Raw genomic sequence first — 15,004 nt, forward strand, 5'->3', positions numbered from 1 at the left:
GAACAAAAAATAAGGCAAGAGGTGTAGCTTGGAGGTCAAATGCCCCTGGGTTCCATTTCTAGACCCACAAAAAAGGTACATAAAATATAAGTATACAGCTTAATGATTGTGAACATTCATGGTCCACATGCAGGTCTGAAGGCAGAGCATCCTGTACCCCGGTTCACTGTGTGCCATCTTTTACCACCCCCTTCATCCTAGAACTTAGTTCTTACATACGCCCTTTGGGTTTTCTTCTTGTCTTTAGCTCTTTAGTCCTCTTAACCTGGATGCCCAGTTTTCTAAGCACCATTTACTTTCCCATCATTCGTAGTACCCATTCCCTCAGTTGCTGCACGTGCCCCTCTTGTCGTCTTGAACTTGCTGGCCTGGGCGCGGGTAGGTCTTTGTGAGGGCAGACATGTAGGGCTCTGGGATCCCTGTCTAGGATAGTGACTTCTGCCTCATTCTGTTGGCAAAACCACAGCGGACAGCCACGTGAGCAGGAGGAGGAGCAGCGTTCCCTGTGTGAACACATACCCCCACTTGCCACCTCGGATGCAGCCTGCCTGTGCTCGCTGTCGGCCGGGAGAGCAGAGGTCCTGGGCACAGCAAAGGCCCGTGGCCAGTGTGCTTCCTGTGTCCTCTGTCAGGGCTGCCTTGGGAAGCACGGCACATGTGGCATCTTCTCAGGGCGCTTGAACCCGAAGGCCTGGGATCTAGGATGCAGTGGAGTTCCTAGTGAATCGCTGACACACCTTTTCCATGGCTTATTTGCAGGAAGACTTCTAGGTGGGTTAGGATGCTTCTGTTGATCTACACTTCTTTCGTATTTCCTTTTTGTACAGTTTTCTAATGGTGACTGTTGGTTAATATTTAGATAAAGTAGGAATTATTTATGAGGTTGTATATAAAGAATATTTGTATTAAATACGATTCTTCAAAATTACTCATTAACAAAAATTTGCCATACTGGCATCACTAGATTTGTAGTAATAATGAAAAATGAATTATTTGGATACTGACGTCATTTAATCTAGTAAAAATAGGGAAACATAATTTCCATTTATGATTAACTTCTGGTCACCTGAAGCCTTCTTTTGATATATCTATTCTTCACAAACTAAAATGCAGTGTCTTACACGTAGTAGTTGGTACATAAATTTACAATTAGGCCTAAAAGCCTTCTTATTCTTGTTGGGAAAAACTCGTAAGGGATTTTTGGGAATTGAGTTGCTCTTGTCCTGCCGGGCATTGGAGACAGTTTCGGAGCTGTGATCCTGGTGCCTGGAGAGCTGTGCGCGTCAACAGTCGTCCAGGCAGACCGGGGAGATGGCAGTGTGGGGCGTGGCCAGCGTGCTGTGGAGGCGCCTAAGGGGTCTAAACCACCAGGCCCTCAGGCCTTCTTGGTCTCACACACAGTGAAAAGTGGTGTGAGAGCCCGAGCCTTGGCAGCCAGCTGCCTCGGGGTGTGCTTACTTTCTTGGTGCACTTGGCACACCCTGTTTCTAGTACATGAGGATGTTGGAGTCGAAGGGCTCTTGAAGGTGTCAGAGTGGAAGAGATTGGCTTTGGGTTGGAAACAATCCTGGGTCCCCTAGACTTTTGGTGCAGCTTCTTCTGTGCCATCAAGCTAGATTCCCTGCCAAGCATTTCTGTTTGGGCTCTGATCCCATCTTTGCCCCAGTGATAAGGTAAGGCGGTTGGTGGCAGAACTGTGTATGCCAGGTGTCCTGAGCGTTGCTTGACAGGACAAGCGCTCGAGGGCTGGCTACAGACTTAGGCATTTGTTAGAGTGCAGTGGGGGAAGGCCCCCATCGGCTCAGCGCTTCCTCCACGTTCTCTTTTGGTCTTCTGACTGTTTTCTTTCACTGTGTCAGCCCTCGCCCCATCTTCTGGAGGAACCGGTGATAACAAAGGACATGTATGACGTTGCCGTCGCCCTCGTTCAGATGTTTGATGAGTTGGACATGACGGAGAGTGGGTAAGAGGCACTGCCCTGTACTGCACTTGGTGGGTCTGACGACACACTTGCAGCTCGCTAGAAACTTCTAGAGCGTTTACAGTACTAAGATAAATCCATAGATAGTTTTGAGTAGTCACTGCATATATTTTATAGTCAGCCTAGTATTTTGGAAATGTTTAATGGAAATTTCTACCTAAAGCAGTACTTTTAAAGCTAGGACTGTGCCTGAAGGTGGCACAGCTTTTCCAGATAAGCAGAACCACACCGCTTGCCATTCTTTGGTAGAACTTTTTATTTTTATTTTTATTTTGCAGTACTGGGGATGGAATCCAGGGGCATTCTAGCTACACCTCCAGCCCTATTTTTATTCTTTATTTTGAAGCAGGGTCTCACTGGGTTGCAGAGGGCCTCACTAAGTAGCTGAGGCTGGCTGCGAACCGCGATCCCCTGTCTCAGCCTCCAGAATGCTGGGATGACAAGCGAGCGCCACCTGGCTTCTGGTAGAACTAAGTACTGCCTGAGTAGAAAGTTTCTTTCTTTGCTTTTGTTTTCATTGCCAACAGTGATACACTCCTGACAACCAGCAGGCTCGTCTTGTAATCCGTGTGTTCGCTTCTGTGGCTAGCTCTTGGGGCATGTTTTCCTTTAGGAAAATTTTTGGTTATAAGTGGTGGTGTGAATCTGTAAGTTAAAAATACTATATTAATTGCAGCTTTACTGGACTGATTTTACTGCAGCTCAAAAATAGCATCGGTTTTGTAACAACAAACAAGGAGAATGTAGATTTTTATCTCTCTAGTAGCAAGAGCCAGCTCACTGGGTGACTTTCCTCTTACGAGCTTTCAGTCCTCCATCCCGCCGGGCGTGGTGGCGCACGCTTGTCATCCTCGCGCTGGGGAGGCGGAGACAGGAGGGTCCCGCAGGTTCGAAGTCAGCTGCGCTGGCTTAGGAGACCCTGTTTCCAAATAAAAATATAAAAAATGGGTCTGGGAGTGTGGCCGGAGGGAGAAGGGCTTCCAGGAACCCAGTACCTCCCCCCCCAAAAAATACTCCCATCCAAATTATTCCTTAGGTACGAAGTTTAGACTTTCTTGGATCACTTTCATTCTTTCTAAATTATACTCTTCAAAGAAACTAGAACATGTTCTAAGTTTTTACTACCTAAAAATTTCTTTGTTTCACTCTCACTCTTATTTAAAATTAAAAAAATTGACAAAATTGTATGATTTCTATAGCATGATGCTTCAAGGTAAGCAGTCATAGAATGAATTAATCTAGCCAATGACATATATATTTACTTTTGAAAGCCAGTTTTGTTAGATGTATTGAAGATCTCTTATCTGACATACTTAAAACCAGAAGTGTTTCAGACATTGCAGTTTTATGGATTTTGAAATATTTGCGTGGACTTTACTGATCGAGCACCCTAATCCTTAAACCCCAAATACAACATTTTTCAAAATCCAAAATCTTTTTTTTTTTTTTTTTGCAATACTGAGGATTGAATCCAGGGGCCTTCTTCCTCCACGCTACACCTCAGCCCATTTTTTTTTTTTTTTTTTTTTCAGGTCTGGGGATGGAACCCAGGGGCATTTGACCTCCAAGCTACACCCCCTGCCCTATTTTTTATTCTTTACTTTGAAACCGGATTTCACTGAGTTGCAGAGGGCCTCACTAAGTAGCTGAGGCTGGCCTCAAACCTGTGATCCTCCTGTCTTAGCCTCCCAAGTACTGAAATTACAAGCGTGCGCCACCACGCCTAGCTGCTGTAGTTACATTATTATTATTAATTATTATTATTATTATTATTATTATTATTATTATTATTTTGTGGTACTGGGGATGGAACCCAGGGGCATTCTATCTCTGAGCTACACCCCCAGCCCTATTTTTTATTCTTAATTTGAAACTGGGTCTCACAAAGTTGCAGAGGGCCTCACTGAGTAGCTGAGGCTGTCCATGAACCACGATCCTCTTGTCTCAGCCTACCAAGTGCTGGGATGACAAACGTGCGCCACCACGCCCGGCTGCTGTAGTTTAAACGCTTTATGTCTTGGGCTTCTGATTACAAGAGTAATATTTCCAGGAAAATTTCTGCAGATGGCGTGTCTTACAGGTGAGTACAATGAGATTCAGGAGGCCTGGGTCCCCAGATGTCAGAAGCTGGGGATACCGTCTCCTCGTGTGGCCTGTTTCTTGCATGAGGAGAGGACATCCCCTGGCCTCATCTGCAAGAGCGCCAAGGCCCGAGCAGCAGTGCGGTCTTGCCAGGGTGGCTCTGCAGCTCGACTCACGCCTGTGCACCTCGCATTGTCAGGAGCAAGACCCGGCTGGGGGCCCGGTTCCTGTCGGAGCGGAGCAGCGTACTCGTGTTTTTACCAGGTGTGAATGTCATATACTCTGGATAGTGCAAACGATAAGAAACTGTTCTCCACGCCTGCTTGTTTGCTTTAGCCGCTGACACTGAACCAGTGTGACTCTCAGTCTGGCCTCTCACTGTGCCTTTGCATTTCTGCTTCTGACTGGGAGTTGGGAGTTTAGCTTTTTGAAGGCAGTCCTGCCACCTTCAGAATTTTTAATTATATATTTGGCTTTGTTAAACTCACATTTGTTTTATTTATTTATTTTTTGGTGGTACTGGGGGTGGAACCCAGAGGCTTTCTACCTCCGGGCTACACTCCCAGCCCTACTTATTTATTTGGAAACAGGGTCTCACTAAGTTGCTGAGAGCCTCACTAAGTAGCTGAGGCTGGCTTCGAACCTGTGCGACCCTCCTGTCTCGGCCTCCCAAGCGCGGGGATTACAAGCGTGCACCACCACGCCCGGCCACATTTGTTTATTTTAACATAGTTTTATCTTTTGTGGTCATGAGGATTGAACCCAGAGGCATTCTACCATTGAGCTATACACCCAGCCCTACTTTTAATTTTTACTTTGAGAAAAAGGATCTTGCTAGGTTGGTGAGAGTCTTGCTACTTGCTGAGGCTGTCCTTGGACCTGGGATCCTCCTGTCCCAGCCTCCCAAGTACTGGGATTACAAGTGTGTACCACCGCACTGGGCTCATTTCTATGATATTAAATGTGAGGTAATTGTCATCCATCTATAAAAGCTCGTTTAGTAACAATGTGTGTTGCAGTACCACAAGAATCATCAGGGTAGTCTTTGCATTTCTTCCTCAGGCTTTGTAAAGATAGGCACTTGCTACATCTTCCTGAAATACTAATTTGTGTTTAATAATTTTCAAAGTAATTTAACAGTTATCTTTAGTAGAGTTTGATGACACATTATGACATTAATTTTTCTGGGTTTGTCATCAAAAGATGAGTCTGAGTGTGTGGTGATGGAGAACGAGGGTGCGCAGTGAGGACGGTGACTTGTGCACGCGGCGTGTGAGCGCGCAGTGAGGACGGTTGGCTTGTGCGTGCGGCGTGTGAGCTGGCGGCTTTGTCGCGTTCTACGTGGGTGTGGGCTGGTGTTGTCCTGAGGAGGTGGCTGCAGAGATACCGAATGGCTACTGTGCATGTCACCTTAAGGAGACAGTCACAGAAGTAGAGCTGTGTTGGGACCTAGTATGATCCTGTAAATTCAAGTTTGACGTATGTTGAAGTATTTCCTTAACTGGTCTTTTGCACGAGTCTTAGAGGGCTTCTGTGACAAATGCCACGAACGACAGTGGCTTCTTTCCTCCTTGTTCGGAGGCCAGATGCTCCATGTCAAGGTGGCAGCAAGGAGCTAGGTGTGGTGGTGCACACCTGGAACACCAGTACTTAAGAGGCTGAGGCACGAAAATTGCAGGTGTGAGGCCAGCCTCGGCAACGTAGCAAGACTCAACATCCTAGTGAGACCCCGTTTCAAAACAAAACAACAAGAAATAAAACAGAGGGCTTGGGTTGTGGCTTGGAGGTAGAGTGTTCTTGGATTCAATCCCCAGCACCCCCACAGATATTGATAATTCAGGATGAGGCAAAAGCACATACAGGTATTACGTGTCAATAAACATGTTAAACCTGATTAAAAAGCTGTAGTCAGGCCTGGTGGTGCACCCTTTTAATCCCGGCACTGGGAAGGCTGAAACAGGAGGATCGCAGGTTTGTTGCCAGCCTTAGCGATATAGGCTCTCAGCAACTCAGTGAGACCCTGTTTCTTAATAAAATAATATGGGATATCCCATAATATGGGGTATCCCAGAGATAGGATGCCCCTACTGGGTTCCATCCCCAATACACCCCCCGCCCCAGAAAAAAGCTAAATCTTTTTTTTTTTTTTTTTGGTGGTACAGGGTATGGGACTCAGGGATTTTCTATCTCTGAGCTGTATCCTCGGCCTTATTTTTATTTTGAAACAAGGTCTCACTAAGTTGCTGAGGCTAGCCTCAAACCTGCACTCCTTCTTTTCTCAATATACCACGTACTAGGATTACAGGCATGGGCTACCATGCTCAGCAAGATTTAGCATATTTTTTTTATGACCAAGGCCCTTAAATTTATGTGTGTGTATGTGTATACATATATACATACACACGTATGCGAACATATATAAAGATATTTATTTTTGTAGTGCTGTGGATTAAACCCAGGGCCTTGTACACGCTAGGCAAATGCTCTACCAGTGAGCTACAACCCTGACTCCCAATAACAATATTATTATTATTATATTTTTTATGGCACTAGGGTTTCAACTTGGTGGCATTCTGCCTCCAAGCTATACCTCCAGGCCTTTCTATTTTTTGCTTTGAAACAGAGTCTTGCTAGGTTGCTGGGAGTCTCACTAAGTTGTTGAGGCTGGTCTCAAACCTTTGATCCTCCTGTCTCAGCCTCCCAAATATTAGAATTATACGTATATACCACTTTGAAAAAAATGTAATTTTAAAGGTTGGCTTTTGCAACAAAAATGTATTTTTTCCCTAGGTGTAGGTGAAATAAACTATATGCATGAACTTCTCACAAACATGGTTCACAAAAGGTATGTTTAAATCGACACAGCTTTATTTTTACTTTTAGATCATTGCATTGTTTATGCGTTACATGGTTTTTTGTGTGTGTGGTACTGGGGATGGAACCCAGGGACGTTCTACCTCTGAGCTGCACCCCCAGCCCTATTATTCTTTCATTCTTTATTCTGAAAAGGGTCTCACTGAGTTGTAGGAGCCTCACTGCTAGCGGAGGCGGTCTGTGCACCGTGGTCCTCCCGTCTCCGCCTCCCGGGTCTGGATTCACACGGTGCGCCACCCGCTGGCCATGTGACGCGATCTAATGAGCTCAGCGAGTAGGGACTTGCTTTTCTATCTCCTGTCATGTGATATTTTATTTGGTAATTTGTTTCTTAGATTGCAGGTGTATCCTCTCCATTCCAGTGTGACTCTAGAAGAGCAGAATAATGTATTCCTCAGTCCTGTCCCTGGGTACAGAAAGGTAGGAAGGCTGGGAGACAGGCCCGAAGCGCTCTCCTTGGGACTGTTGAGGAAGGGCCGGGCCTGTCTCCTGACCCGCCTAGACAGACCAGACACCCTTGCTGGTGAGCCAGCTGTGCGGTCTGGGTGGAACCCGGGGCATTCGACCTCCGAGCCACACCCCTGCCCTGTTTTTTAATGTTTATTTTGAAACAGGGTCTCACCAAGCTGCAGAAGGCCTCACTAAGTAGCTGAGGCTGTCTGCGAACCGTGATCCTCTGGTCTCAGCCTCTCGAATCCTGGCATGACAGCGTGCGCCACCACACCCAGCTTTAGTTTTGTGTTTTATTTTGTAAACTAGTTTGCTAAAAAGCTAAGAATTTCTATTTTCTATTTTATTTTATTTTATTATTTTATTAAGAAATTTTATTTTTTATTTTCATGGAGTTGTTGCTAGGGGTTTTGGTGGCTTTTAATTATTATTTGGCATCTCTCCAGCTTTGGGACTGTCCTGGTGTCCCTGGCAGCGCTCTGGTGACTTAGTCAGAAGCCATAGTCAGAGTCCTGCTTGAGGAAGGTTTCTCCAGTCTCGATTATTCCTGAATGTGGAATTGTCTTACCACAACCCTTCAGAGCCACCTGAGACGGTCAGGGACCAGGACCCCAAGCTTGTGGCCACTCCCTGATCTCTGTGAGGATGTTGGGAAGCTGTAGGGGTGGCTTAACCTTGGCCAGTACTGGTGGGCTCAGGCCCAAGTCCTCGCTCTGAATTAGACTCGTGTGCCTCCTGCCCTGTCATCCCAGGACTGCCAGCAAGCGGCCGCAGCAGCGACAGCGTCGGTGGCAGCCTGTGCCGCCCTGCTGATGCGTCTCTATATGTTGCACGGCTGGGTTCCAGTCACTGGGCTTCCTGGTCAATTGTGACCTGCAGAGAACAGGAAAATGGCTGGTTTCAAAATCTGAGTTCAGTGTTTACATTAAGAAGCTTGTAAATGAGCTGCAAGATAGAATTCTCTTTCTAAACTCTGCCTAGTGAAGTCCAGAACACAGAACGTTACCCTTTTCTCTCTGATTCTTTCCAGGTTATTCTATCTACCAACATTGCAGAGAGCTCCGTCACAGTCCCGGATGTCAAATATGGTAAGGTCCTTCTCGCTTTTCTCCCACGTGAACTTCAGCACCAGCAGGCCTCTGTGTCCACTGGGGAATGGCCCTCGGTCGCTTCCCGTTTTGGAAGACAGTAGAGAAGCCAGCTCATGTGGGCTCCTCCCTCCTTCCAGCCCGCCACGCAGCCTCTGAGCACAGGGTTTCAGTGGGGGGCGCTCTGGGCAGCAGGGAGGTGCCAGGTGGAGCTCTGTGACTGAGGGAGGCAGGTGAGGAGGAGCCCAAGTAATCTCGGGGCCCTGGAGCCACGGGTTGCCAAGGCCCTCTGCATGTGTGTCCTTGCTAACTGAGGTGGTTCACTGGTGAGTTTCCCAAATTCCTTTTTTAGTTTTTGAAGGAACAGGGGATGGAACCCAGGGGCATTCTACTTCTGAGTTATGTCCTCAGCCTTATGTTTTATTCTTTTTTAAATTTTTAAAATTTTTTGGTTGTACTGGGGTTTCTGGAAACCCTTCTACCTCCAGGCTACACACCCAGACCTATTTGATATTTTTATTTGGAAACAGGGTCTCTTAAGCGAGGCTGGCTTCGAACCTGTGCATTCCTTCTGTCTCCACCTCCCAAGTGTGGGGATTAAAAGTGTGCGCCACCACGCCCGGCTATTCTTTTATTGTTGAAACAAGGACTCACCAAGTTGCAGAAGGCCTCACTGAGTAGCTGAGGCTGCCCTCAAGCTGCTGTCTTCCTGTCTCGGCCTCCCAAGTACTGGGATTACTTGTGGACCCCACGCCCGGCTTCCTAAGTTCTTTAGTTTGACTGCTGAACACATGTTGCGAGGAGTGTAGTGGTGAGTGGGACAGAGTCCCTGTGCTCACAGTGACTGCATTGTGGTAGGAAAGCAGATAATTATCACATAAATAGAGTTTCAGGTAGAGATAGGGGTTACATAGGAAATAAATGTGCGAGGGGTTTCGGTTATTGGGAAAGAGGGGCTTTAGATAGGGCATTGTGTCACTTGAGGACATTTGAGACAGGACCTGAGTTGAAGTGAGCTGTGCACACGCGTGGCTCAGGCCTGGGGAAAGGCTCAAGCGCGGCAAGAGGCAGTTTGGAGAGCCTGGTCCCGTGCGGGCGGCTCAGAAGCAGAGCCGTGGAAGCCGTGTCTTGGGAGGCCTTGGGGTGGCGTTGGAGATGGAGACAAGGTGAGATGAGCAGATGCTGACGGTGAGGGGGGAGAGGTGGGTGGGCGGCAGGGCTCCCGGGAAGGGCCCGACTAGGTGTGTGGTGTGTGGGGGACAGGAGGGAGCACTCGTAGCCCTTTGAGCTCTCGCCCCGTGCGAGGAGGCCAGGGCTGCTGGGTCAAGGTGAGCAGAGAGGGAAACGGAGAGCGGTCCGGGGTAGCGGCCCAGGTCACACCGGGTGGGACAGGCTTGGTGCAGACTCTTTGCCTAGTGAGGTGGAGAACCGTGGCGAGTCCTGAGAAGAGATCGCATATAACCTGCAAGTCCTTTGTAGCAGCGCTCTGGGGGCAGGCTGAGATATGGCAGAGGAGAGGCCATCTGGATACGCGGGGAGAACTGCCAATGGGCAGCAGCAGTGGGACACAGTAGTCCGCTTCTGGGTTTGGAAGGCAGGGCCAGGCAGGGCTAGGATCCTTTATGAGGCGGGAGAGACCTGCCAGGGTGGACTCTGAGTCTGAGAGCCAGAGAAAGCAGGGGACGGCATACCCACTGGACAGGACAGACTTGGCAGAGCAGGCGGTGGGAGCCAGGGAGTTCACAGATGGGCGGCCGGGTGTGAGTGGGGCGGGGAGGGTGAGGAGGCCATGCTGAGCTGGCGAGGAGGAGAAGCTACCCATTCACTCGTGCTCATGTCGACTAATCTGCATTTTGATTGATGTATGGCCATCTTGTTTTAGCTTGGGGTTACATTCTGTTTATTTTTTCAAACAGTTATAGATTTTTGTCTGACCAGAACTGTGGTTTGCGATGAAGATACAAATTATCAGAGTCTGCGACTGAGCTGGGCTTCCAAGACCAGTTGTAACCAGAGGAAAGGTAAGGTGTGCAGGCGCACGAGGACTTGGTAGTGACAGGCAACTCGGGGTCTTTTAAAATATTCTTGCAATTTTACCTGTTACTTAGATACTTCCTTTATTGGGATGAGGTTTTTTTGTTTGTTTGTTTTAGTAGTACTAGGGATTGAACCAAGGACATTACTTTTGCACTATAACCTGAGCCCTATTTTATTTTGAAATAGAATCTCATTAAGTTGTGGAGGGTCTCGCTTAGTAGCTGAGGCTGGCTGTGAGCCTGTGATCCTCCTGTCTCAGCCTCCCACGTACTGGGATTACAGGTGTGCGCCACCACGCCTGGTTTATTTGGGTCAGTTTTAAGTCTCAGCATCAACATTCCGTTTTGGAAGTCTCCGGTAACGCCACATCTGTCTTCTGGCAGTGTATTCGGCGGCCTCTCTGTGCATAAGGCGAGGCCCTTTGACCTCAACACCCTTGCTTTCACAGTGAAGGTACAAAGTCTTTGGAGAAGAGTTGCGGAAGCCAAACATCGCTTTGTCAGCTTTGACAAGCCTTCCTTTGACTTCTGGTTAGTGCTTCCAGGGCGTTTCCCAGAGGGCTCAGGGTTTGCCGCATCATCCTCGCGTATCCCTGGGCAGAGATCTTAAGGGTAGGATGCTCTGGCATTCATGGCACGCCCGGCACAGTGTCCTCCCGCTGCGGTGGGGTGGAAACTGGCTTCAAGGGAAGGCTGTGTGCGCTGAGAACCTCCTGGGGAGGGTATGTGAAAGCCCGTTCCCGGTATGTGTTGGGAATAAAGCTGAACTGCTTCCCTGGGTCAGAATCAGTCAGTGTGTATTTCCTCATGTGGCTCTGACAGCCACAGCATCCGAGGCCAGGGAACCAGCAGTTGCCCAGGTCGACTCCAGTCCTCATTCCCGGCCTCCTTGAGCTCGTCTTGCTCCTGAAGAGCCTCCTTCCAGCCTGGCCGCGGACAGTGTCTGTCACTGTGAAAGGCTTCATGTTGGAGTGTGTAATGTTACAGAGTTGGGTGGAAAAGATACTAAACTGAAATAACCTTAGTGCCCAACCTTCCCCTCCAAAAAAGTGAGAGTAGAAAAAAACAACTGGAAATAAGTACACAAACAATGTTGAAAGCTATTATTTTGTGATAAATCTTAGAATTATCCCTTGTCTTTCTTTTTGTTATGTTCAAAGTTTGTTTAATTAGCTGGTGTGGTGGCACACGCCTGTAATTCCAGTACCTGGGAGGCTGAAACAGGAGGATCACAGGTTTGCAGCCAGCCTCAGCTACTTAGTGAGGCCCTCTGCAACTTAATGAGACCCTATTTCCAAATAAAAAATAAAAATTGGGCCAGGGGTTTAGCTCAGAGGTGGAATAGCCCTGGGTTCAATCCCCAGTACCACACACTTGTAATAAAAGTTCCTGTAATAAAAAAATGTTTATTATAAAAATTTTGAAAGGCAGCTTGCTGGTGGATGCTCATGGGATGATAGAAGACATGGCTTCAATTTTAATAAATTTCTGAAAACATCTAGAAAAAAAAATTTCCCCCTCCAGGAAATTACAAAAAAAGTGCACAGAGAGCTTTGTGTGGTAGTTCAGGCTTTGACTGCTGCCATGGTCAGAGCACAGAAGTGTGTGCTGCCGGAAGGGCCTGCCCCCCGCCCGCGCGGTCCCGCCCGCGCTGTCCCAGGACGTTGCCCAGCACAGGGCCTGTTGAGAGGGGCTGCTTCTCACCATGCGCTTGCAGAGCCGAGGAGTATTCCATTGCATGCTGACCTGTCGAAGCATTCAAGGTTCTTCTGGTTCTTGGCCATTATTAACAAAGCAGCTGAGAATATTCACACACAAGTTTTTGTGTAGCCATAAGTTTTCATTTCATTTCTTTTTTTTTCTCTCTCATGGTGCTGGGATGGAACTCAGGGCATTTGACCTCTGAGCTACACTCCAGCCCAATTTTTTTTTTTTTTTTTTTTTTTTTTTGCTGGTACTGGGGGTGGAACCCAGAGGCTTTCTACCTCCGGGCTATACTCCCAGACCTTTTTTGTATTTTGTTTGGAAACAGGGTCTCACTAAGTTGCTGAGAGCCTCACTAAGTAGCTGAGGCTGGCTTCGAACCTGTGCGATCCTCCACGCCTGGCGTTCTCCAGCCCAATTTTATTATTTTGAAATGATCTCACTACTTGCTGAGGCTGTCCTCAAATCTGTAATCTTCCTGTCTCAGCCTCCCAACAACTGGGATTACAAGGATTCACCAGCCACCACACCTGGCAGGTTTTTATTTCTGTAAGATAAATATAGTTACTGGGTGACGTGGGAAGGGAGGAGGGAGAGAGGGAGAGAGAGAGAGAGAGAGAGAGAGAGAGAGAGTGTGTGTGTGTGTGTGTGTGTGTGTGTGTGTATGTGTGTATGTGGTACTGGGGATTGAGACTGGGGGCAGTTTACCTCTAAGCAACATCCCCAGCCCCATTTTTTATTCTTTATTTTGAAACAGGGTCTCACTAAGTTGTGGAGGGCCTCACCAAGTAGCTGAGGCTGGCCTCAAACCTGTGATCCTCCTGTCTCAGCCTCTCAAGTACTGGGGTTATAAGGATGTGCCTACATCAGGCATAAGTGTGGTTTTCTTTTCCTTTTCTTTCCTTTTATTTTCACTGGGGATTGAACTGAGAGGTGTTCTACCTCGCGAGTTATATCCCCAACTCCATTTTATTTATTTGGAAACAGGGCCTCACTGAGTTGTAGAGAACCTCACTCAGTAGCTGAGGCTGACTTAGAACCTGTGATCCTCCTGTGTCAGCCTCCGAAGTCCTGGGATTACAGGCGTGCCCCCATGCCCGCTCTAAGTGTGGTTTTCTAGGGAGCTGTCCCACACTCTTTGTATGGTGGCACATGTTCTGGTCCCATCAGCAGTGTGTGAGATGTCGTCTTATCTTTGCCAGCATGCAGTGGACCACCGTTTTGTTGTAGCTATTCTAACAGGCTTTTTATGCTATTTTGTTGGATTTTTTTGTGTAAGTGTGCTACTGGGGGTTGAACCCAGGGCATTTTACCTCTGAGCTACACTCACAACCCTGTTTTTAATTTTTATTTTGAAATGGGGTCTCACCTGGTTACGTACACACTTGCTGGCCATGAACCTGCTGTCCTCATGTCTTAGCCTCTCATGTACTGGGATTACAGGCATGAGCCACCACGCCTGGCCCTCTCAGTTGACTTTAACTTGCATGTTTAATGGCCCATTGAGGTTAAATATCTTTCCTTGTGTTTATTTGCCATCTGCATCTCTTCACATGAAATGTTTGTTCATGTGTCATGCCTATTTTTAATTGGACTATTTGTATTTTCTTTGTTGACTGTGTTTTTTTTTTGTGTGGTACTGGGGGTGGAACCCAGGGGCTTTTCTACCTCCGGGCTATACTCCCAGACCTGTTTTATACTTTATTTGGAAACAGGGTCTCACTAAGTTGCCGAGAGCCTCACTAAGCAGCTGAGACTGGCGGTGAACCTGCGCGATCCTCCTGTCTCAGCCTCCCAGTGCGGGGATGACAAGCGTGCGCCCCACGCCCGGAGTGGACTAGGTCTTATGTAACTAGATTCTGGCCCATTGTTGGATTTGTGTTGTGCTCTTTCTCCTGTCTCTACTGTGTCACGCATCTTCCTACCAAAGTCTTTGGGAGAGGACACGTCAGCTTGGTGAAGCCCGGGTCAGCAGCTTCCGTTTTGGATCATCTTTCTGGTGTCATGCACAAGAACTCCTGGGCGGCTCCAAGTACAGTGGGTTTATGTTTACACTTACACCCAGGATCTGTTCTGCATTATCTTTCGCTTGCGTCGGTTGTGTATAAGGCGTGGCTCTTGGTGGAGGCTCTTTTCTCTGCCTGTGCGTGTCCAGTGGCTCGCACCATAGAACTCCTTCTTTTGAGAGGTGTCTGGCTTCTTTTGTGGGATGGTCAGTCACGTGTCACCACAGCAGGAGACACAGGAGGGGCTCCACAAAGTTTATTGGCTCACATTTAGAGACAGGCGGCGTGGCTCTCCATGCAGGGTCATGTAGGAGAGACGTCAGGGGCTGGGGCCAGAGGCCAGCAGGGGCGGTTGAGGGCATGGTCTTCATGGGGTCTCCAGGAGGAAGCCAAGGCAGGGTGGTGGCAGTGGAGGGCTGGCTGGCTCGAGCGACTTTGGTGGGCTTTTGGACTTGGAGTAGTTTCCTGGTTGCCTGGCACTTGGCCCCTTAGAGGGATATTGACTCCTGGGTGTTGATCTTACAGCCTGCAACTTTGATGAGTTTATTCATTAGTTCTAGGAGGGTGTTTGTTGTGTTTTTATTTACTGTGGGATCTTTCACTTGGATAATCTTGTTTCTGCAGGTAGGCTGGGGAGGGAAGAGAGGAGGAAGTCCAGGTCCCCAGTCTTTCTTACCACAGAGGTGGGGAAGGGAAGGTCCCTGGACACTCTGTGTTTTGAAAGTGTAAGACCCCCGCCGAGGGGAGACCCTCAATCCACCTCGGGATAAGCGACGTCAAGTA

At 48.0% G+C, this 15,004-nt stretch overlaps 1 protein-coding gene across 2 annotated transcripts in view; it reads left to right on the forward strand.

Moving 5' to 3' along the window:
* The window catches only part of TDRD9 (tudor domain containing 9), a gene marked incomplete at both ends in the record, with an annotated part of 111,785 nt that overhangs the window by 44,882 nt on the left and 51,899 nt on the right, over nt 1-15,004 (forward strand). The window contains 6 exons of one of the 2 annotated variants that reach the window (XM_080707823.1): nt 1,860-1,963; nt 4,263-4,327; nt 6,854-6,908; nt 7,273-7,357; nt 8,418-8,475; nt 10,392-10,496. In XM_080707823.1, coding sequence (XP_080563949.1) covers nt 1,860-1,963; nt 4,263-4,327; nt 6,854-6,908; nt 7,273-7,357; nt 8,418-8,475; nt 10,392-10,496 — 472 coding nt within the window. The remainder of the gene's footprint in view (nt 1-1,859; nt 1,964-4,262; nt 4,328-6,853; nt 6,909-7,272; nt 7,358-8,417; nt 8,476-10,391; nt 10,497-15,004) is intronic. The other variant, XM_080707824.1, reaches the window with a different exon arrangement.

This window comes from Muscardinus avellanarius (genome assembly GCF_963383645.1).
Source record: "Muscardinus avellanarius genome assembly, chromosome: 12".
Classification (NCBI taxonomy): domain Eukaryota; kingdom Metazoa; phylum Chordata; class Mammalia; order Rodentia; family Gliridae; genus Muscardinus; species Muscardinus avellanarius.